A 22,496-nucleotide genomic window follows, 5' to 3' on the forward strand; every position below is an offset into this window, starting at 1 on the left:
GCAGGAAGCGCTGATGCTCTGGTGCAATCGGCACGTGGAGATAAGCATCCCTGATGTCGATTGATGCAAGGAAGTCTCCTTGGGACATCGAGGCGATGACGGAGCGGAGAGATTCCATCCGGAACCGTCTGGTTTTCACGTGTCTGTTGAGCAGTTTGAGGTCCAGAACGGGACGGAATGATCCGTCCTTTTTTGGCACCACAAAACAAGTTGGAGTAAAAACCGCGACCCCATTCTTGAAGGGGAACAGGGATCACCACTCCTTCTGCCTTCAGAGTGCTCACCGCCTGAAAAAGAGCATCGGCTCGCTCGGGGGCGGAGATGTTCTGAAGAAACGAGTCGGAGGACGAGAGCTGAGTTCTATCCTGTAACCGTGAGACAGAATGTCTCTCACCCATCGGTCTTGGACATGTGGCAACCAGGCGTCGCAAAAGCGGGAGAGCCTGCCACCGACCGAGGATGCGGTTTCGGGAGGCCGAAAGTCATGAGGAGGCCGCTTTGGGGGCGGCTCCTCCGGCGGCCTTTTTAGGACGTGACTTAGACCGCCATGAATCAGAGTTCCTCTGGCCCTTCTGTGGCCTGTTGGACGTGGAGAATTGAGACCTGGCTGAGGGCCGAAAGGACCGAAACCTCGATTGTATTTTCCGTTGCTGAGGTCTGTTTGGTTTGGACTGGGGTAAGGACGAGTCCTTTCCCTTGGATTGTTTAATGATTTCATCCAATTGCTCGCCAAACAGACGGTCGCCAGAAAATGGCAAACCGGTTAAGAACTTCTTGGAAGCAGAGTCTGCCTTCCATTCGCGTAGCCACATGGCCCTGCGGACTGCCACTGAATTGGCGGATGCTACCGCTGTACGGCTCGCAGAGTCCAGGACGGCGTTTATGGCGTAGGACGAAAAAGCCGACGCCTGAGAGGTTAAAGACACAACCTGCGGAGTAGAGGCACGTGTGACTGCATTAATCTCAGACAGACAAGCTGAGATAGCTTGGAGTGCCCATACGGCTGCGAATGCCGGAGCAAAAGACGCGCCTATGGCTTCATAGATGGATTTCATCAGGAGCTCTATTTGCCTGTCAGTGGCATCCTTGAGCGACGAACCATCTGCCACTGCTACTATGGATCTAGCCGCCAGTCTAGAGACTGGGGGATCCACCTTGGGACACTGAGCCCAACCCTTAACTAAGTCAGTGGGGAAGGGGTAACGTGTGTCATTAAGGCGCTTAGTAAAGCGCTTGTCCGGAAAAGCTCTGTGTTTCTGGACTGTATCTCTGAAGTTGGAGTGATCATAAAAAGCACTCCGTGTACGTTTGGGAAACCTAAATTGGAATTTCTCCTGCTGAGAAGCTGACTCCTCAATCGGAGGAGTTGGAGGAGAAAGTTCTAACACCTGATTGATGGACGCTATAAGGTCATTTACTATGGCGTCCCCTTCAGGTGTATCAAGATTGAGAGCGGCGTCAGGATCAGAGCCCTGATCTGCCACATCCGCTTCATCCTCCAGAGAGTCCTCATGCTGAGACCCTGAGCAGTGTGATGAAGTCGAGGGAAGCTCCCAGCGAGCCCGCTTAGCCGGTCTGGGACTGCGGTCCGTGTCGGAGTCCTCACCGTGGGACCTAGGAGTCACCCCAGGAGCACTTTGCTGCGCCGACCGAGGGGGGCCTGGGGGCAATGATTCAACAGTGCCCGGGGCCTGTGTTACCGGTCTGGACTGCAAAGCTTCAAGTATCTTAGCAGACCATCTATCCATAGACTGAGCCATGGATTGAGAAAGTGACTCAGAAAGTTTCTCAGCCAACACTGCAAACTCTGTCCCTGCCACCTGGACAGTGGTAGCCGGTGGTTCTACCTGGGCCGAGGGTCCCACCAGTGGCTGAGGCTCCGGCTGAGTCAGTGTCACAGGGGCCGAGCATTGCACACAATGAGGGTAGGTGGAACCTGCAGGTAACATAGCCGCACAAGAGGTACAGGTTGCAAAATAAGCCTGTGCCTTGGCACCCTTGCTTTTTGCGGACGACATGCTGTTGTCTCCCTTTAGAGCAATCAGTGAGGGTATATAGCCAAAGCAAATAGTGCGGCCGAACAGAGTAAATGTATACAATATAAGGATATAAATATACACTTCGGCACCCAGGGGGGCCAGCACCTAGTAACAGGTGCGGCTTACCGACCGCCCTCAGCGGTTGTGTGTCCACCAGATTCCCTGCCTGGGCCTCCCAGAGCTGTGGAGCTCGTTCTGAAGTTCTCCACCGGCAAAAGTGCTGATAGCAATGGCTGCCAGCGTTCTGAGAGGAGGAGGGAGCCGTGGGCGTGCCTCAGAAAGTGCGGGAATCTGGTGCCCCGCAGTGCTCAGTGAGGGGGGAGGAGGATACCTAAGTATGCTCCAGCCCTCACCGCTGACGTCTAGTCTAGCGTCCCGCCCTTACCCCTGACTGGCAGGCCCGGGGGCGGGAGTATGCGGTACTAGGCCGCAAAAGCCGGGGACTAAAGTTATTAGCGCGGCCGGCAAACAAGCGCGGTAGTCCCGGCGACACAAAACACCCAGCAGCTGCTGCAGCGTCCGTTACACAGGCGCTCTATGCGCCGTCCCCAAGGGGACACAGAGTACCTCAGAGGAGCAGGGCCTGTCCCTGATGATACCCGGTCTACTGTCCGTCAGATTCCCCCAGGGGCTGCGGAGGGAGCCCGGTCCCAGTGTATGGTGACCGGTTAGGATCCCACTTCACCCAGAGCCCCTAAGGGATGGGGAAGGATAACGGCATGTGGCTCCAGCCTTTGTACCCGCAATGGGTACCTCAACCTTAACAGCACCGCCGACCAGAGTGGGGTGAGAAGGGAGCATGTCGGGAGCCCTGTTAGGGGCCCTCTTTTCTTCCATCCGATAAAGTCAGCAGCTGCTGCTGACTAAAATGTGGAGCTTGCGTGAATGTGTCTGCCTCCTTCAACACAAAGCAAAAAACTGATGGGCCCGTGATGCACGGGAGGGTGTATAGGCAGAGGGGAGGGGTTACACTTCTTAAAGTGTAATACTTTGTGTGGCCTCCGGAGGCAGAAGCTATACACCCAATTGTCTGGGTCTCCCAATGGAGCGACAAAGAAAGAGGGGTTATATATATATATATATATATATATATATATATATATATATATATATATATATATATATATATATATATATATATATATATATATATATAAAAAATCATAACTTGGGCTTCTGTTGCCACTGACAGCATAGCTTTATTTTTTTCTTCTGGGAAAGGGGGGGGGGGGGGGGGGGGTCTACAGTTCTTTTGGGTAATATTTGGGATGCATATCTATCACTTTTATTGCATTCTTTGTGGGTCTTCGTGCAATAACCAAAGAACGGCAATTGTTTTTCATGCTTATAGGAAGGTTTGTCATTTATATTTTGATAAATCAAAATAAAAAAGGTAATTTATCAAACTTTTGTAAATATTTTTTTCAGTCTTCCATAGTGACTTGAAACTGCTTTACTATAATAGTGGAGCACAAAGTACAACAAGCTAATAGTTGCACCAAGATAGTGGAACTGAGGGTTTTTTTTTTATTATTTAAATCCCCGACTACCATGGTAACCTCACCCCCAAATTATTTCTTTATAAAAAAAATTTTTGCAACAGCCCATGTTTTCTAATCTAAGGCAGGGTTTGAAGCAGTTCATTTATACAATGCTAGTCATTCTTTCCAAAGCAATGGGGGAACATACAAACACCCACACACACATTGCTGCACTAGACCAGAATAAGTAAGAGGAAGGAGCGATTAGAGAATAATGGATGACTGACAACCCACCATTGCGACCCATCCAAGGGCAGGAACACTTTCACTGATGGCAGACAGATGATTGAATTGCTTGCTGGACCGATTTTTCTCTCTGAAGTCTTGAACGGTCTGAATCTGTTTGGACAGAGGAGCCAGAAGCGCAGAAAGATCCTTCTATAGGACGCAATCACAACAAAATAAAATCATTAGATGTATTTCAGCATTTTATATTTTCTTACTAAACAGGAAACGACAATTTCAGCATTCAGTGGAATTTTCCTACATGGAGTTGGAACGTTTTGCATTATTTATAGGTACATTTAGCAAACAAAAATAAGACAACTGATTTATTCATTAGGTATTCTTATAGATGTGGAATGACGTCAATAAGATTAATTACTGCTGAACAGTATTCCATCTCTGTTGAGGGAAAGAAATAAAGACCCCCCCCGCAAAAAAAAAACAAAAAAACAAAAAAAACCCACCACATCAGTATTTAGCGGCTGACTATTTGTTACATGCAAAATTCAAGTACGCTACTGTATTCAGTCAGGAGATTCCCCTAAATACGCTGCGCTTGTACTACAAATTTGGGGGACGTCCCCGCACACGTGTGGAGCATTCCCACAAATGCCTATGAACTCAGTAGAGTCCTACTGGAATACAGTAGGTGTAGGAGTACCTCCCCCCTTTACTAATCAATATATAGTCTGCTGCTTTTATCTATTCTGGCTCATGTGAGAAGTGACAGATTTCTGTAATAAGCTTAACGTCCAGTATATCACAAGTGACTACACCCCTCACATTTTTGTAAATATATCAATTCATGCTTGAAAATAATGTTGGCCACACAAAATATTGCCACTTTGGGCATAATTTGACCATTTTCACTTAGGGGTGTGGACTTTTGTTTCCAGTGGTTTATACATTAATGGCTGTCTGTTCAGTTATTTAAAGGGAACACCAAATTTACAGTGTTTTATAGAAGCTGGGCACTGACTACTTTACATTGTATCAGTGTCATACCTTCAGCGTTGTCCCATGAAAAAGATATAAAATATTTACAAAAATGTGAAGGGTGTACTCACTTTTGTGATGTACTGTAAATGTACCTATCTCTTGTAGACTGAGCCCTCGCGGGCAGGGACCTCTCTCCTCCTATATCTGTCTGTGCCTTGTATTGTTAATGATTATTGTACTTGTCCCTATTATGTATACCCTTTCATATGTAAAGCGCCATGGAATTGATGGCGCAATAATAATAATAATAAGGGCATGTTTAGGTAGCAAATCTGCTTTTAGAATGTACAATGTCACGTAGAAAATAGTTTAGTGGTTGAAATCATGAATAACGCCCCATGAGTAAATATTTCATTCTTAATAGTCATGCCATTGAATACAGAACAATATATGCAACACTTACACATAAAATACTCACAGCAGGATAAAGCAGTGGTGAACTGCTCAGGCCAAAAAACTAATGCACTACCAGGATGCAACCAGACCCCAATAGATGGAAGTATCACAGGTGCAAAAGGAGCAAATCACTCACACAACTCCAGAATATGAAGGGGGTGATCAATGGATGGTAAAACTGCACACTAGTGGCTTGCATAGGGCTCTGTTCATACTTACAGGTGCATAGTATCCTAGTCAGCAACCCATTACACACCCACTTACACAAAAGGTTTAGAAAGAAGGAACAGAGCATGAAGACGTGACGGGAAATACTGACATGCAAAACAGGAAATAGTGTGTGAATTGCAGAATACCTCGTCTGGCTGCTGAAACTGTGATGCTTTAACCAAGAGCTCACGCTGTATGTTCAGGCCTGCAAGCAACAACCCAGCCTAAAGAAATAAGAAGGGAAATGGTTACTGTCCGCTATCATTTCTGAATGTGTATACCAATATAAACAATTAGGTTGTGAGTGCCGCAGAAAGTTCTTTCTGCACAAAAATGAAATAAAATCTACTAAAAAGTAATGTTCTCGCTATTTGGGAACGTGGCCAGTGCTTCGCCCAACTCCCGCAGACTAATGGACAGTACCCCCAGATTCACTGTCAGCACGCTGGATCTCTCAACTGAACTTGACACTATTTTATTACAAATTTCAGCAGTATTTAGCAATAAGTAAATCATGGAATATGATGGAGAAAGAAGAGGGGCAAATCTTTACTTTTCCTCTGCAGATACTACAGATTTTGGTTTACAAATAATGATGCAAAATACTGACCAGCTTACATGAATGAAAAAGTGGCCAGGAAACTCTATACATGGTTTCAATTACGCTCACCTGCTTCTCCACATCTCCACCTATTTCCTTACTGATTTTCAGAAATTCTCCTACTGCTCCATTGAGGAGCGCATCATAGGCCTTGACAAACTGTGCGGTGTCTCCTATAAAATCACACAAGGAAGAAAAAAGAAAAAAAAATAAATCATCAAGCGATTGATTAATCTATAAATATCGTATGTCGATAAAACATTAACCTCCTCACCTGCGGCACAAGATCCAGCTCCTGACCCTCCTGCAAAAAGCTCCAGCTTCCCCACTGCTGTCTCCAGACGCTGAACTAGGTTTTGCAGGTCCGCCATAATTTACAACCTAACACAAAATTGCAAAAAGAATAGCTAAAATGATGGAATAGATTTAAAGGAGAAATAGCCAAATAGAACTTCTTTCCTGAAGATCTGTTACAAAGACTAGTGTGTAATCCTGAGACTCCCTGCTGCTCCGAATGAGGAAGTGTTGAAGTATTGCAGCGAGTGCTGGAGGCAGCCGATACCAGAACTGCAGGAAGTGACCGAGCGTGTCGGAGCACATACCCAGGCATTCCACAAATGCAAACAGCACCTACTGTCATGGTTCAAATCAAGTATGAAACCGTAAGCCCTCCCATCATACTGATCAGTGACAGTTATATCAAACCAGTCACTAAAATGTTAATTAGTAAGGTCACATGCTGCAGCGCTAAAATGGAAAATATCCTACAGTACCAAACAGTAGAAAGGCTAGGATTACACAACACTAAGATTGGAGTCAAGATTAGTGATAAGTGAGCTCTACCATGCTCGAGATCTCTGTACTCGGAAGGAGCAGTTGGACGCTCACACGTGCTCGACTCGAGTGTGGCGTATAATGGAAGTCAATGGGAAACTCTCCTTTTTCAGGGGAAAAATTACTAGAGTTCACCACTGACTTCCATTATATATGGGTACTTGAGACGTGCCCATCCGAGTGTTCGACCTGCTTGTCACAAGCACCCGAACATAGAAATACTCAGTAAAGATCAAACTGCATATAATCATTGAGCTAACAGATATTTGGTAGCAAGAGCAGGAGATTTATTACAACTTTAAAGGGAACCTCGGCGCAGGATTTCTCTATAATCCATTTACACCACCTTGTCTGACCTGAAAAGAGCTCTACAATGTTGCAGATTAGTGAACTGCAGAGCCGCATCAGTTGTGACTTAACCTTTAAAACACTCCTGAGTCACACGCAAAAGTCCACTCAGGTGACCGGTAAAGTCTGGGGCTACACTGGTGTAATGGCCAAAGATGGCTGTGTGTAGCAGAATGCCATTGTGCTTATTGCGTGGTTGTGATTTCTCGAGACTTGCTTATTAGACCTCGCGTGTCACAATGTAACCATATTAGCATGCACTATGCTTCAATGTAGCAGCAGCACAACCTAAGTTGCCCCCAAAGTGGCCACGAAGACCTATTTTAAATCTTTGTTAGAGGCACCACTTCAGTTTTGATTGACACATATGGCACCTCAAGGTCATCAAAAACCATAGCAAGTAACATATAGCATGCTTGCCTAAGTGTGGGTGAAGTAACCAAAGCACGGTGGCTCAGTGGTTAACACTGTTGCTTTTCAGTGCTGGGGTACTTGGTTAAAATCCCACCAAGGACAATCGCTGCAAGGTGTTTTTGTTCTCCACGGTTTTGCATGAGTTTCCTCCCACACACCAAAGACATACTGATAGGGAATTTACATTGTGAGACCCAATGGGGACAGTGATGTCTGTAAATCGCTGGAGAACATGATGACTACATAAGCAATGAAAAATAAAATATGTTCTGTACGTGTCAGGTCTTCCATTTAATAACACGCACCAAGCAAAAATATGTATACGATGAGGAGTTGTATATTTTGAGTTCATATGTGGCACTACAAGGGTCTAAATCTGTAACCGGAGAAAGATTTTCAAGTTAGACAAGGTAGTGGCGAAGGTTTAAATGGGAGGATGGTAAATCTTAGGGGCAGATTCCTTTTAAAGGGAATCTGTCAGCAGGTTTTTGCTCTGTAATCGGAGGACAACATGAGATAGGGGCTGAGAGCCTGATTTCAACAATGTGTCACTTATTAATCTGCATGATATTTCATTACAATGACTGTTTTATCAGCAGTAAGTTATCACTGCATGGACTAGCTGCCCAAGTGCCTCCTGGTCTGATCATGCCCAAGCACGAATTATTAGCTCACTGTCACTATACAATGTACAGAGAGAGGTGTGATGTAAGTGAGGTTAGCTTTCTGACGACTTACATCTTACACAAATGCTGCACCCAGTTAACTAAGTGATACATCGTTGTAATCAGGATCTACAGTCTATATTATGCTGCGCTCAGATGAAATAGCACAAACCTCCTAACAGATAAAAAAAACCTATCACCAGGTCAAAAGTTGCCCGATTGTGCTCTTACTCTATTTTTGCTGCTCAGACAGTGGGTTTTTTTTTTTTTTTTTTAAATACACCTTTTGGTTTCAGAGCCTTTAGTCTTATTTAGGGCAAACTTTTATGATCTTTATCAAGTGGGTGTGATTGTAGGATCATTGGCAAGCTTTCCTAGTCTTCAGGAAGCATGGTTCAAGGATCACTGGCGAACACAGCCAAAAAAAGCCTGTACAAGAACAGCGTATGGGCCCTTTTCAGTCCAACAGCTCATCATACCTGCTTTTGAGGTAGAAGTGGGCCCCTAACCTTGCACAGGCTCCACCAATGACATGTCCACCCCTGTGAAGGGTAATTATGCAGATCAACCTGACACTAAAGACAACCCCCCCCCCCCCTGAAAATCCTCATATGGCAGATTTAAAGAAAAAAAAAAAAAACAAAAAAAAAAAAACACACACACACACACACACACCACCACCATCATCATGGAACACACGGGAGCAGTGAGAATAAAATGAAGCAGAAAGTGGCCACATTTAACCCGGTCGCCCCCACACTGGAGGGCTGGGCGCCCCACGCCTGAGGTCACCCCCACACTGGAGGGCTGGGCGCCCCACGCCTGAGGTCACCCCCACACTGGAGGGCTGGGCGCCCCACGCCTGAGGTCACCCCCACACTGGAGGGCTGGGCGCCCCACGCCTGAGGTCACCCCCACACTGGAGGGCTGGGCGCCCCACGCCTGAGGTCACCCCCACACTGGAGGGCTGGGCGCCCCGCGCCTGAGGTCACCCCCACACTGGAGGGCTGGGCGCCCCGCGCCTGAGGTCACCCCCACACTGGAGGGCTGGGCGCCCCGCGCCTGAGGTCACCCCCACACTGGAGGGCTGGGCGCCCCGCGCCTGAGGTCACCCCCACACTGGAGGGCTGGGCGCCCCGCGCCTGAGGTCACCCCCACACTGGAGGGCTGGGCGCCCCGCGCCTGAGGTCACCCCCACACTGGAGGGCTGGGCGCCCCGCGCCTGAGGTCACCCCCACACTGGAGGGCTGGGCGCCCCGCGCCTGAGGTCACCCCCACACTGGAGGGCTGGGCGCCCCGCGCCTGAGGTCACCCCCACACTGGAGGGCTGGGCGCCCCGCGCCTGAGGTCACCCCCACACTGGAGGGCTGGGCGCCCCGCGCCTGAGGTCACCCCCATACTGGAGGGCTGGGCGCCCCGCGCCTGAGGTCACCCCCACACTGGAGGGCTGGGCGCCCCGCGCCTAAGGTCGCCCCACACTGAGGGCTGGGCGCCCCGCGCCTAAGGTCGCCCCACACTGAGGGCTGGGCGCCCCGCGCCTAAGGTCGCCCCACACTGAGGGCTGGGCGCCCCGCGCCTAAGGTCGCCCCACACTGAGGGCTGGGCGCCCCGCGCCTAAGGTCGCCCCACACTGAGGGCTGGGCGCCCCGCGCCTAAGGTCGCCCCACACTGAGGGCTGGGCGCCCCGCGCCTGAGGTCACCCCTTGGCCATACCGGCACAGAAGCCCCATAATCACTAGGATAAGTGGAGGGAGGGGGGGGCATCTCACACTTCCTGGCAGTTAACCCCTTGAAGAACACTACTCAGCCTTTGTAGCCTCTTCCAGATATGACACTCCGCGGAGTATGGAGAAGCTCGGCTCCTGCACACACCATACCAGGCAGATGCGCTCATTCACACCAATAATGCTGGGAACCTGCGTCCTCCCCACACACAGCCCGAGGCCACCGTAACGTGCACATACACACATGCCAAGTCCATTACCATACCGGCAAACGGTACCGGTCACCGCAGGAGCCCCGCCCTACTCACCTCCGCCGCTGCCTGTCTCTGCCCCACTTCCGGCAGTCACCTCCCAGCATGCGACGCGGGAATTCACTTCCGTGATAGCCTGTGGGCGGGGCTTATCAGCGGCGTATCCCGCGGCTCCATCACTTGTGAGAACGGGTAACTGTCACGTTCCCCACTCCCCGGGACTGTTCTGTGACCGAGGGGCCATAGTTGTTGGTTACTTCAATGTGTATAGAGAGTTATAAGGACTGCGACATAGAACTCTGCATAGATTTTTACTGCACATGTTTGTTGCCCAATTTAAAGATGGCGGGCGCAAACGCCTTAGATTTACGGGATGTGGGCTGTTGCCATAGAGATAAGGAAGATCAAGCCATGACGTGGTCAAGCAGATGACATAATCAGGAGCTCTAGGATCGTTCTGTTACCAAAGATGGTCACATATGTGCCAGGCTGGGGCGGGGTCAGCGCACTGATCAATTACAGGTGCCGGGCTCAGGTCTGTGGAGGTGGGAGCCCCGGAACCTGCATTGTTATACTCTGCCGCTTACTGCAGGGGCTTACATTACAGTGTGCGCACCCCAGGGCGGCACGGACAGCCTGGGGCTCCTGTGCACAAGTGTGGGCGGCCCGCTACATAGAACAACTGAGACGCAATGGAAGTGGAGACTTTCAGGTCTAATTAAAGGGGTTGAACAAAAATATCCTGTGACAGATACAGGAATTGCACCATTCTTCTCATTTCAGGGGTCAGAAGTAATTGGACACATTTACCATAAATAAAATGTTTATTTTCCATACTTTCTAGAGAATCCTTTACAGACAATGACTGCTGAAGTCTGAAAGCCATGGACGTCACTAAACTCTGGGATTCCTCCTTTGTGATACTGTGCCCTGCAGCTCACTTCAGTTATTACATGTATGGGGGGTCTTTCTGCCTTAACCCCTTCACCCCTGGGCAATTTTCCGTTTTTCAGTTTTTGTTTTTTTTTTCTCCCCTTCTTCCGAGAGCCATAACTTTTTTATTTTTCCATCAATCTTGCCATCTGAGGGCTTGTTTTATGCAGGAATGACACCATTCATTCTGCCCCATATTGTACTGAAAAATGGGGAACAAAATTCCAAGTGTGGTGAAATTGCAAAAAAAAGTGCAACTGCACAATCGTTTTTGGGACATTTTATTTACCGTTCACTATATGGTAAAACGGATGTGTCAGTATGATGGCTCACGTCGGTACGAGTTCGTAGATACCAAACATGTATACTTTTACTTTCATCTAAGGAGCGAAAAAAAGAAAAAAAAAAAAAAAAGAGTAGCACTTTTGACGCCATTTTCCACAACCCATAGCGTTCTCATTTTTTAGGATCTGGGGCTCAGTGATGGCTTATTTTTGGCGTCTCGAGCTGACGTTTTTAATTATAGCATTCCTGTGCAGATGCTACATTTTGATCGGCTGTCATTGCATTTTAAAAAAGTGTTGCGGCAACCAAAAAATGTAATTTTGACGTTTGGAATTTTTTTCTCACCATGTCGTGTACCAATCAGATTAATTTATTTTATATTTTGATAGCGAATCTCTGAACACGGTTATACCAAATATGTGTATTTTTTTATTTTTATTTTCAATGGGGTGAAGGGGGTGATTTGAACTTTTTGGGGTTTTTTTAATTTTTTTAAAATTATTATTTTTTTTACATTTTTTTATTTATTTTAATAGTCTTTATCACTGCAGAGTCCAGTCCCTTGTGCATTTATGCTGATCAGACCAGCATCGCTCTGATCAGCAGAAATACCACTTTCCTATAAGCGTCGGCGCTCTGTCGGCTATCACAGAAATTCAAACAGGAGAAGAGAAGGGGTTAACGCCGCGCATCAGCCAATTGAAGATGTAGAGTTGTTGATAAGTTGATATCTTCTTTATTTCATAGGTCTACGCGTTTCAAGGTAGAAACCTCTTCCTCAGGACCAGAATATCAACAAAGCCATGTTTTTGATATTCTGGTCCTATGAAATAAAAAAGATATCAATTTATCAACAACTCTAAATCTTCATTTGGCTGATGCGCGGCGTTAACCCCTTCTCTTCTCCTGTTTGAATGCTCATGCACGTGGGGCTGCAGCAGACGCCATTATCTCATGCTTAAACAGTGGTTGTGACGTTCACAACCACAGTAGGTGAGTGTGTATATATTTTTATATATTACTCGTGTCATCTGGTAATACCCTATTTTTTCTAGTTTTATACGGCTATCACAGGAAGTGAGCTATCGTATCGTCAAGGGTTATCAGCTGACCGCATGCTACTTGTTACGTCACCACCGGAGTCTGCACCAGCGACTTCTGCTCCGATTGCCAGGCGACGCCGTGTTCCTGCCGTGGATGGTGCTGGTGACGGGAGAGGAGTCGATGCCAGCGGCACCGGTGGGCGCAGGCTCCGATCATCCACTGGGCTGGGTTATCTTGGGATCTGCAGTACCACTGGCTGACTGTGGGTGGCGTGTGTCTTCCAGCTGAAGTTGCCAGCGTTCAGCTACAGCCAATGGGAAGGCACCACACCCTTCTTAGTTCCCCTCCTGTCTGCTGACCTCTGCCAGAGATAGTTCTGATTTCCTGGCTCCTGATCCGCCCTATTCTGTTTTGTGATTCCTGTGTGCTGACTTCTGTGTGTTTTCTGACTACCCTTCTGCCTGCTGTTTTTGCACCTCGCTGCCCGATCCGGATTTGACCTCTGCTACGTTTTCTGATTACGTCCTTGCCTGCCGATTCTGTCCCTGTTCTGCTATTCCTGGTTTGACTCTGCCTGGCGACTACTCTCATCGGACTGTAGCCTTCCACAAGTAGTGATCTCCGGGGCCCTGTGTAATTCCAAATCCCTGTATAGGGGTTAAAGGGTTTCAGGGTTCTGGGGGTCCTGCTTGGTGAGTGGCTTCCCTCTAGCCTGTCCATTACATTCCATCTGAGTCTGTTGATCCAGGCAGGCGTTACACTACTATGGCAATACATTGGCGTCCCGCAATCATGTGACGAGGCCACCAATGGAGGTGGGGAATGACGTGATCCCCGCTGCGCCATTTAAACTGCGCTGTCAGTATTTGACAGCGCGATCTAATGGGTTAACAGGTGCGGGTGGATCTCTGATCCACCTGTGAGTGTTAGCCACATGTCTGCTGATCAGATCAGCCGATGTGCAGGGAATATCGCAGGCTTGCCGCCGTAACCCACGTTAACCTTGGAAAATGCAGCGGATTTCCTGCAGCCGCACGTAACTGCATGTCAATCATGCAGATTTTTGCGCGCGGATCGCTATACTTACCTGCCTTGATTGAAGACACTGGAGACTCTTCCTTCGGTGTAGAAGAGCAGGACAGAGCTAGGAGCGGGCTGCAAGAGGTAGGCGGGGCCTGCACGAGCTGCGGTCATGTGACAGCCTGAGCTCCGGTCATCTGACAGCCAGAGCTCATCCATCTTCCCCAGGAGCCGGCCGGAAACCAAGTTGCTGTGTGATAAACGTAAGTATGAACTCCCCGATCACTCCAGCACTTGTTCTGCATTGAGGATGAAGTGCCCAAGCCATGGTATTGTATCCTCAATGCAGAATGCCCGCAGCATATCTGCAGGACCTCCACACCAAAAATGCAGCATAACTCAGACAAAGTTGTGCTGCGGATTTCTGGGAGCTCCTGCAGAATGTCCTGCGCACATCCGGCTTTACCTATGTGCGAGTGGTGCGGTCACACAGGGCGCCGGCCAGCAGACAGCAAAGGGGGCGCCCAGAAAGCAGCAATTAACTTTCACTTTGCTGCTCCTTTGGTGCACAGGCTCCAGCAGAGGACGCCCTCCCCTCCTCTCAGCTCGGTTTCCTCTCTTCTCCCATCTTTACCAGAGTTAGGGGGGGGAGGGGTGCCTGCACTGCCAGAGATGCTGCTAAAGCCCCACTGAAATCCTGGAGCCCAGGAAGTAACTGTATGTGAGTATAACGTGCTGTGTGTCATATCTGTAATGTATTATGTGCTGTTTGTATGTGTTATGTATAACGTGTGTGTCCTGTATACTGTGCAATATATGCCTGTCTATACATCCATTCTGGCTGTCTATGTATATCTATTATCTATCTATCCCTCTCTCTGTCTATTATCTATCTATCTGTCTTGCTATCTCTCTCATATATCTGTCTATATCTATCTATGTATCTCTATTATCTATCGATCTGTCTGTATCTATCTGTCTTACCGATCTATTTCTCAATTATATATTTGTCTATCCATCTAGGTCTCTATTACGATATATATATATGTATCTTTCTATCTATCTGTGTGGGGGCTCCTGCTGTGCATAGGAGGCTGTGTGGGGGGCTCCTGATGTGCATAGGAGGCTGTGTGGGGGGCTCCTGCTGTGCATAGGAGGCTGTGTGGGGGGCTCCTGCTGTGCATAGGAGGCTGTGTGGGGGCTCCTGCTGTACGCAGGAGGCTGTGTGGGGGCTGCTGAGCGGATGGCCACTGACTCACTGTTTCACCCTTGCTCTGCAGCTGTGGGTCCCAGATAAGTGTAATGACATCAGGCAGAGCCTGTGACGTGATGCCAGTGGGCCCTACTGCTGCGGTCAGAGTGGGTGCAGAGCATGTGTAGGGGGTAATAGATACATATATATTTGTTATACACCCTACATATGCCCTGTACCTGTCACATATAGTGTGTAATGTAATTCTGAATATTGACCTGCCATATCCTAAAGGTGTGTAATATGCGCTCTGTTAGGATTTCACTTGCTGATTCGAGTAGTTGTCATCTGATCGCTCACATGCGATTTGCAATGTTTGGTCATCAGCCGAATAATGTCTCCTCCTGTTTCTCTCAAATTGAAAATTAGAACAGTGAGAGAAGCAGGAGGAGACGTCATTCAGCAGATGACCCCGAGTCACTTGTGAACGATCAAACGACCGCTCAAATTGGTAAATGAAATCCTGACAGTGTATATTACACACTTTGTAGATCAGGCCGGTCATTGTGCAGAATGTCAAACCCAGGGGAGACACTGGTCAGTCTAGGGCAACAGAGCAGGGAGAAGCAGAATATTCTGCAGAATATCACGATTCGACGTGGATTTATCTTACAAATTTTCCAGCAAACCTATTTACAACATTGCCAGCTGGTGGGAGCCCAGTCTGATTAATAAAGGGATTACAGTATATATGCCATAGTTCTTCCATACCCAGTGCCCCTCCCTCATGGTGTATATGTGGTACTGCAGCTTAGTCTTTTCAGGTCATTGGAGCTGAGAAGCAGCGACACATACATAGCGCTCCCGTCCTTATGGTGTGTATGTGGTACTGCACCTCAGTCCATTCAGGTCATTGGAGTTGAGAGGCAGCAACACATATAACCTGAGGACTCTTTATTATGTAGAAAGCAGAGATTTTTTTCTAATTTCTTACATTCCCCTTTAACATCTGTATTTTGGACTTTTTGGTGCAGAGTACATGCAGCCTCAGATGCTGACTCCATGGTGCCTTGTCTGGTATAATCTGGTACATTTATCCACAGGATTTGTATAGTAGATGCTGATCCCACCAATGGGGCACGGTGTGCGCCGCTCTCAGTCCAGAGACGCAGAACTTCCATCCAAGTGTACATAGATTTATACCATTTCTCCACGAACAGCAGTAGCACCTCATTCTCCAGATACATGTGCGCCCCAATGTTGAGATCCGCATGTACCATCCATGATGTAATATCCAAGGATACTGCATAAATTGTTGAAATCAGAAGAGCCCTATAAGAACAAGGTCAGACTGTGTGACATTAATGTGAATTTGAGATGCAGATTCTCCAGCACAAATCTGGAGGATTGTTTGTTTCCTGGGAAACTGGTTAAAAAAATTCGTAGGGTGGGGGCACTAAAGGGCGGTTTTGCACAGGGCGCCATTCAGGCTAAGGCCGGCCATGGCATGGCCGGCTTTAGGCATGTGCGACTTGTGCGGTCGCACAGGGCGCCGACGGCAATGCTTCAGGGGGGGGTGCCGCAGAGAGGTAAGAAGTACATATCCTGCCTCCTCTGGTCCCAGCACTGCATTTTTAGCGTAACCGCCGCCGCCGCGCAGGCAGCAGGCTTTGTTGAGAGGAGCCGCAGGGAGACCCTATGTTTCAAGCTAAATGTACTGTCTCTAGCGTCGCCTCTCCATCCCTTTCTTGAAGCTTGGCAACCGGGCGCCAGCCGCCTCTCTGTGCGGCGGCCGGCCGCTTCTCTGTGCAGGCGGACGGCTGCCTGCCTCTCCGTGCTGGAGGCCCGCCGGCTGCCTGCCTCTCCGTGCTGGAGGCCCGCCGGCTACCTGCCTCTCCGTGCTGGAGGCCCGCCGGCTGCCTGCCTCTCCGTGCTGGAGGCCCGCCGGCTGCCTGCCTCTCCGTGCTGGAGGCCCGCCGGCTGCCTGCCTCTCCGTGCTGGAGGCCCGCCGGCTGCCTGCCTCTCCGTGCTGGAGGCCCGCCGGCTGCCTGCCTCTCCGTGCTGGAGGCCCGCCGGCTGCCTGCCTCTCCGTGCTGGAGGCCCGCCGGCTGCCTGCCTCTCCGTGCTGGAGGCCCGCCGGCTGCCTGCCTCTCCGTGCTGGAGGCCCGCCGGCTGCCTGTCTCTCCGTGCTGGAGGCCCGCCGGCTGCCTGCCTCTCCGTGCTGGAGGCCCGCCGGCTGCCTGCCTCTCTGTGCTGGAGGCCCGCCGGCTGCCTGCTTCTCCGTGCTTGAGGCCCGCCGGCTGCCTGCCTCTCCGTGCTGGAGGCCCGCCGGCTGCCTGCCTCTCCGTGCTGGAGGCCCGCCGGCTGCCTGCCTCTCCGTGCTGGAGGCCCGCCGGCTGTCTGTCTCTCCGTGCTGCAGGCCCGCCGGCTGCCTGTCTCTCCGTGCTGGAGGCCCGCCGGCTGCCTGCCTCTCCGTGCTGAAGGCCCCCAGGCTGCCTGCCTCTCCGTGCTGAAGGCCCCCAGGCTGCCTGCCTCTCCGTGCTGGAGGCCCCCAGGCTGCCTGCCTCTCCGTGCTGGAGGCCCCCAGGCTGCCTGCCTCTCCGTGCTGGAGGCCCAACGGCTGCCTGCCTCTCCGTGCTGGAGGGCCCCTAGGCTGCCTGCCTCTCCGTGCTGGAGGGCCCCCAGGCTGCCTGCCTCTCCGTGCTGGAGGCCCGCCGGCTGCCTGTCTCTCCGTGCTGGAGGCCCCCAGGCTGCCTGCCTCTCCGTGCTGGAGGCCCCCAGGCTGCCCGCCTCTCCGTGCTGGAGGCCCCCAGGCTGCCTGCCTCTCCGTGCTGGAGGCCCGCCGGCTGGATATCTGTCTGTGTGGGGGCTCCTGCTGCGTGACATGTCACTTCTTAGAACGTGCGCTTCGGGCAGCAGCCGAAGCGCTGCTCTCTAAGACGCCACGTGCGCACGTCTCCTTTATAATCTTCATAGATTATGCTGGGGACGCAGGACACATGCAGTTACGCTGCGGTGCAGATTGCAGCGTAACTGCATGCAAATACGCAACGTGCGCACATAGCCTTATGGGGTTCTGCAGCAGCTGAGGTGTATTATGAGATTCTGCAGCAGCTGAAATGTGTATAATGAGGTTATGCAGCATAGAATGTGTGTATGATGAGGTTCTGCAGCAATTGAGATGTGTATGATGATGTTCTGCAGCAGCTGAGGTGTGTATTATGAAAGTCTGCAGAATATCACGATTCAGTGCGGATTTATCTTACAAATTTTCCAACAAAATTATTTGCAGCATTGCCAGCAGGTGTGAGCCCAAACTGGTTAATAAATGGATTACAGTATATATGCCATAGTTCTTCCATACACAGAGCCTCTCGCTCATGGTGTGTATGTGGTACTGCAGCTTAGTCTATTCAGGTCAGTAGAGCTGAGAGGCAGCGACACATACACAGCACTCATCGTCCTCAAGGTGTGTATGTGGTGCTGCACCTCAGTATGTTCAGGTCATTGGAGCTGAGAGGCAGCGACACATATAACCTGAGGACTCTTTATTACATAGAAAGCAGAGATTTTTTTTCTAATTTCGTACATTCTCCTTTAACATTTGTATTTTGGACTTTTTGGTCCAGAGTACACGCAGCATCAGCCGCCGGCTCCATCGTGCATTATCTGGCATCATCCTGTACTTTTATCCTCAGGATTTGTATAGTAGATGCTGATCCCACCAATGGGGCCACAACCTGCGCCGCTCTAAGTGTATAGAAAGATATATCATCTCTCTATGAAGAGCGGCAGCGCCTCATTTTCCAGATACATGTGCACCCCATTGGGGGGATCCGCATGTTCCATCCATGATTTAATATCCAGGGATACGGCATAAATGGTTGAAATCGGAAGACCTCTAACAGAACGAGATCAAACGTGGTGGATTTGAGGTGCAGATTCTCCAGCACAAATTTGGAATATTTTCTACATTTGAAGAGCTGAATTTTATTAGGATATAAAAAAATTGGCTCCTGTCGTCATTTGTTTCCTGGGAAACTGGGTAAAAAATCAGTGGGGGGGGGGCACCAAAGGGCAGTTTTGCACAGGGCGCCATTCAGGCTAAGGCCGGCCCTCATTGTGGGGACAACATTGTCGAAGACAACATAGTCAGGTACAGCATTGCCGGGGACAACGCCAGGGATAGCATCGCCAGTGACAGGTGTATTCAGCAAGCAAGTAGTGTGTGTGCAGTGACGTCCAGGAGGTCATCAGAGTTCCCAATGAACTATGATGAACCTGTGAAGTCACCGTGGTGACACCCGCTGTAGCGGGGGTGTCATCAGGATGTCATCAGAGTTCATTGGGAACTCCAATTACCTCCTCAACGTCACTGCACACACACTGCTTGCTTGCTGAATACTCATCTGTTACATCTCGTGGCTCTCCTGAGGCAAGGACTGAGGCAGTCTCCCATTCCTTGCCTGCCACGAGCACTCCTGCTCAGCAGCGCCAAAGGTCTGCCAGACTGCGCAGTGTGCAGGAGATACCTTCTCAGAGAGGCAGCAGAAGGGTGACACCTAGTGGTTCTCCTGTTACAAGGAGTGAAGCGGTCTCCCATTCCTGGCCTGCCGCAGACTCTCCTGCTCAGCGGCCCCGAAGGTCTGCAAGGCTGCGCAATGTGCAGAGGTTTACTGCTCAGGGAAGCAGTGAGATTCCCGTTATCTCTGCACATTGTGAGACCGAGGATCCCGCCTCTATTTCCCAGAGGCAGGAGGGTGAGCATGTGCAATGCGTGGTGGGTCCTGATTCGCTCACTGACGTCACACGGCTTGATGACAAGGCTGGTGACGTGGTGAATCTTGACTGGCCAGGCTGGGACGTCGTGGACCCTGATTGGGTCAAGTCCGTCATCTCCGCCTCGCGCCCGCCCTCGGGTGGAGCTGCACCTCCTTAAAAGCTCCCCCTGCCATCATGGCGGCGCGCGACCGTCCTTCTATGTTTGGATGTCTGGCAGCGTGCTGCCACGCCACTGCTCAGGCATTACTGTCTCTTGTGGGCTTGGCCCTTGCTGCTCCGGCAGTACCTCGTTTGCAGGCCGTGTTCCTGCCTTGCTGCTCCGGCAGTACCCCCGTCAACAGGCCGTGTTCCTGTCCCAGGTGAGCTCCTCAAGTCTCCATTGGACTCACCTGGTTATTGAAAGCACACGTGCGTGGGCACCTCTGTGCTACCCTCGTGCCATATTCTCGTGACTTCCACTGGCACACGTGCGTGGGCACCTCTGTGCTTCCCCGTGCAACAGGTACACCGAGCCGTGAGATCTGTGCCATACAACCCTCACGGGTTAGGGCAGATCGGTGTACATAGATCGTCTGTGACATTCCAGACGATCGCTAGCAGCAACCCGCTCACTCTTCACCCACCATAGCGGCGGTCCCTTACACCGCACAGTGGACCTTGACCGGCGGAAGCAGTCCATTTCCCATCTTGGCACGCTTCCCCGGGTCCCCCTCGTAACATTACGGTCGCGCCAAAGGTCTGGCTATGGCTGAAGAGCAGCAGCAGTTGCTGCGTTATGTGCAGCAGTTGGAGTCACGATTGGCAGCAGTGGAGCAGTCTTCCTCCGATAAGACTACTCTGACGACAGTCGCCACCCAGGCGGCTACCCAGGCTGTGCTATTGGGCGGAAGGTCTCCTCGCCTTGCGCTTCCAGAGCGCTTTAGCGGCAACAGCTCTGAGTGCCGTGGTTTTATAAACCAGGTTACCACCTACTTAGAGCTGTCCGCGACTCTTTACGCTACCGAGAAGGCGAAGGTAGCCTTCGTCCAGTCCCTGCTCACAGGGAGAGCGCTGAAGTGGTCCACGCCGTTGTGGGAGCGCGGAGATCGTGTGGTGAATAACTTAGCAGCTTATCTTGGGGCCATGAGAATGGTGTTCCTGGGGCCTCAAGTCACCCACGATTCCGCGCTGCGCCTCCTACGACTTCGGCAAGGGTCTGCTTCAGTCGGGGACTTTGCTGTACACTTTAGGACACTGGCCGCAGAGCTGGACTGGCCGGATAAGGTCCTTGTCCCTGTGTTTTGGGAGGGCCTGGCAGGGTTTGTCAAAGACGCACTGGCCACACGTGAGGTGCCTGCTACTTTAGAGTCCTTGATTCAGGTTGCCTCTCGCATAGACATCCGCCAGGCGGAGCGAAGGCTCGAGGTCTCTTCAGCACCCACGTCTTCTCGGCCTAAAAAGCGTCTGACTCCCGTCTTCCATCAGACAGGTCCCCCAGCCAGTCCTGTAGGCGACTCCGTGGAGTCAATGGAGGTGTCCAAGGTGGTCTCCTCTGCCCCAGGTTCTCGGTCTTGTGTCATCTGCTTTTCCTGTGGGCAGAGGGGACACAGCTACCCGATGTCCCAAACCGTCGGGAAAAGACAGCGTCTAGTTTCTATCAGAGGGGGGACTCTAGACGCTACTTCTCCCTCTAGGTTGACTATCAGCGCCCAGTTGCAGTTCGGCACTACCCTCTTCTCTGCCCTGGCTTGCTTGGACTCAGGCGCTGAAGGCAATTTCATCTCGACCTCCCTGGCAACCCGATACTCAGTTCCCCTGGTTCTGTTGCCCAAACCACTCAGGGTCCGGGTAGTCGACGGGTCCATACTACTCGATCCTATCACCCAGATCACCATCCCTCTCAGGATGGATGTACCACCGGGACACCATGAGCAGGTGTCCTTCCTGGTGCTTCCAGGGGGGACGGATGAGATCCTACTGGGCCTTCCCTGGTTGAGACAGCATGCTCCTATACTCAACTGGGCAACAGGGGAGATCTCATCCTGGGCAGGATCCTGTAGAGAGCACCTCGTGACTACCGAACCACCCGCTACCATTAGGTCGGTTGGGTCCTCAGGGAATACTGAGGGGCCGGGTTTACCGACACCTTATGAGGCCTACAGGGATGTCTTTTCCAAAAGGGCCGCAGATACTCTTCCTCCCCACCGGCCATATGATTGCCGAATAGACCTGAAGCCAGGCTCCGAGCCCCCCAGGGGCAGAGTGTATCCACTCTCTGCTCCAGAGACGGAGGCTATGTCCAAATATATTCAGGACAGCCTGGCGAAGGGGTTCATTCGCAAGTCTATTTCACCGGCTGGTGCAGGATTCTTTTTTGTGCAGAAGAAGGAAGGGGATCTGCGCCCCTGTATCGATTACAGGGGATTAAATGCAATCACAATCAAGAACAAATACCCTTTGCCCCTCATTACTGAGCTATTTGATCGATTCCGCGGGGCAAAGGTCTTCACAAAGCTGGATCTACGCGGGGCGTATAATCTAGTGCGAGTCCGAAAGGGCGATGAGTGGAAGACCGCCTTTAACACCAGGGACGGTCACTACGAGTATCTAGTAATGCCCTTCGGACTCTGCAATGCCCCCGCCGTATTTCAAGACTTTGTGAATGACATTTTCCGGGATTTGTATCTTTCCGTGGTTGCATACCTGGATGACATTCTTATCTTCTCCCCCGATCTTACCACCCATCGGAGGGATGTCATCCGAGTACTTAAGAGGCTCCGCACCCATTCGTTATATGCTAAGCTGGAAAAGTGCGTTTTTGAACAGGAATCCTTGCCGTTCCTGGGGTACATAGTGTCCAGTCAGGGGTTAGCAATGGATCCGGGGAAGTTGGAGACAGTGATGAACTGGCCTGAGCCCCGCTCGCTGAAGGCGATCCAGCGATTCTTGGGGTTTATCAATTATTATCGCCAGTTCATTCCCAACTTCTCGACGGTGGCAGCACCCATCATTGC

General features: G+C 50.6%; 1 protein-coding gene across 2 annotated transcripts in view; it reads right to left on the minus strand.

Moving 5' to 3' along the window:
• Nucleotides 1-10,382, minus strand: part of CAP1 (cyclase associated actin cytoskeleton regulatory protein 1) — a 98,324-nt gene extending 87,942 nt beyond the window's left edge. Inside the window, exons 1-5 of one of the 2 annotated variants that reach the window (XM_075336208.1) lie at nucleotides 10,305-10,382; nucleotides 6,286-6,392; nucleotides 6,081-6,184; nucleotides 5,557-5,634; nucleotides 3,815-3,958 (exon numbers count right to left, since the gene is read on the minus strand). In XM_075336208.1, the coding sequence (XP_075192323.1) occupies nucleotides 3,815-3,958; nucleotides 5,557-5,634; nucleotides 6,081-6,184; nucleotides 6,286-6,382 (423 nt within the window). In that variant the 5' untranslated portion in view covers nucleotides 6,383-6,392; nucleotides 10,305-10,382. The other variant, XM_075336209.1, reaches the window with a different exon arrangement.
• Nucleotides 10,383-22,496: the final 12,114 nt, after the last annotated feature.

Source organism: Anomaloglossus baeobatrachus, chromosome 2 (assembly GCF_048569485.1).
Source record: "Anomaloglossus baeobatrachus isolate aAnoBae1 chromosome 2, aAnoBae1.hap1, whole genome shotgun sequence".
NCBI classification, from domain to species: Eukaryota; Metazoa; Chordata; class Amphibia; order Anura; family Aromobatidae; genus Anomaloglossus; species Anomaloglossus baeobatrachus.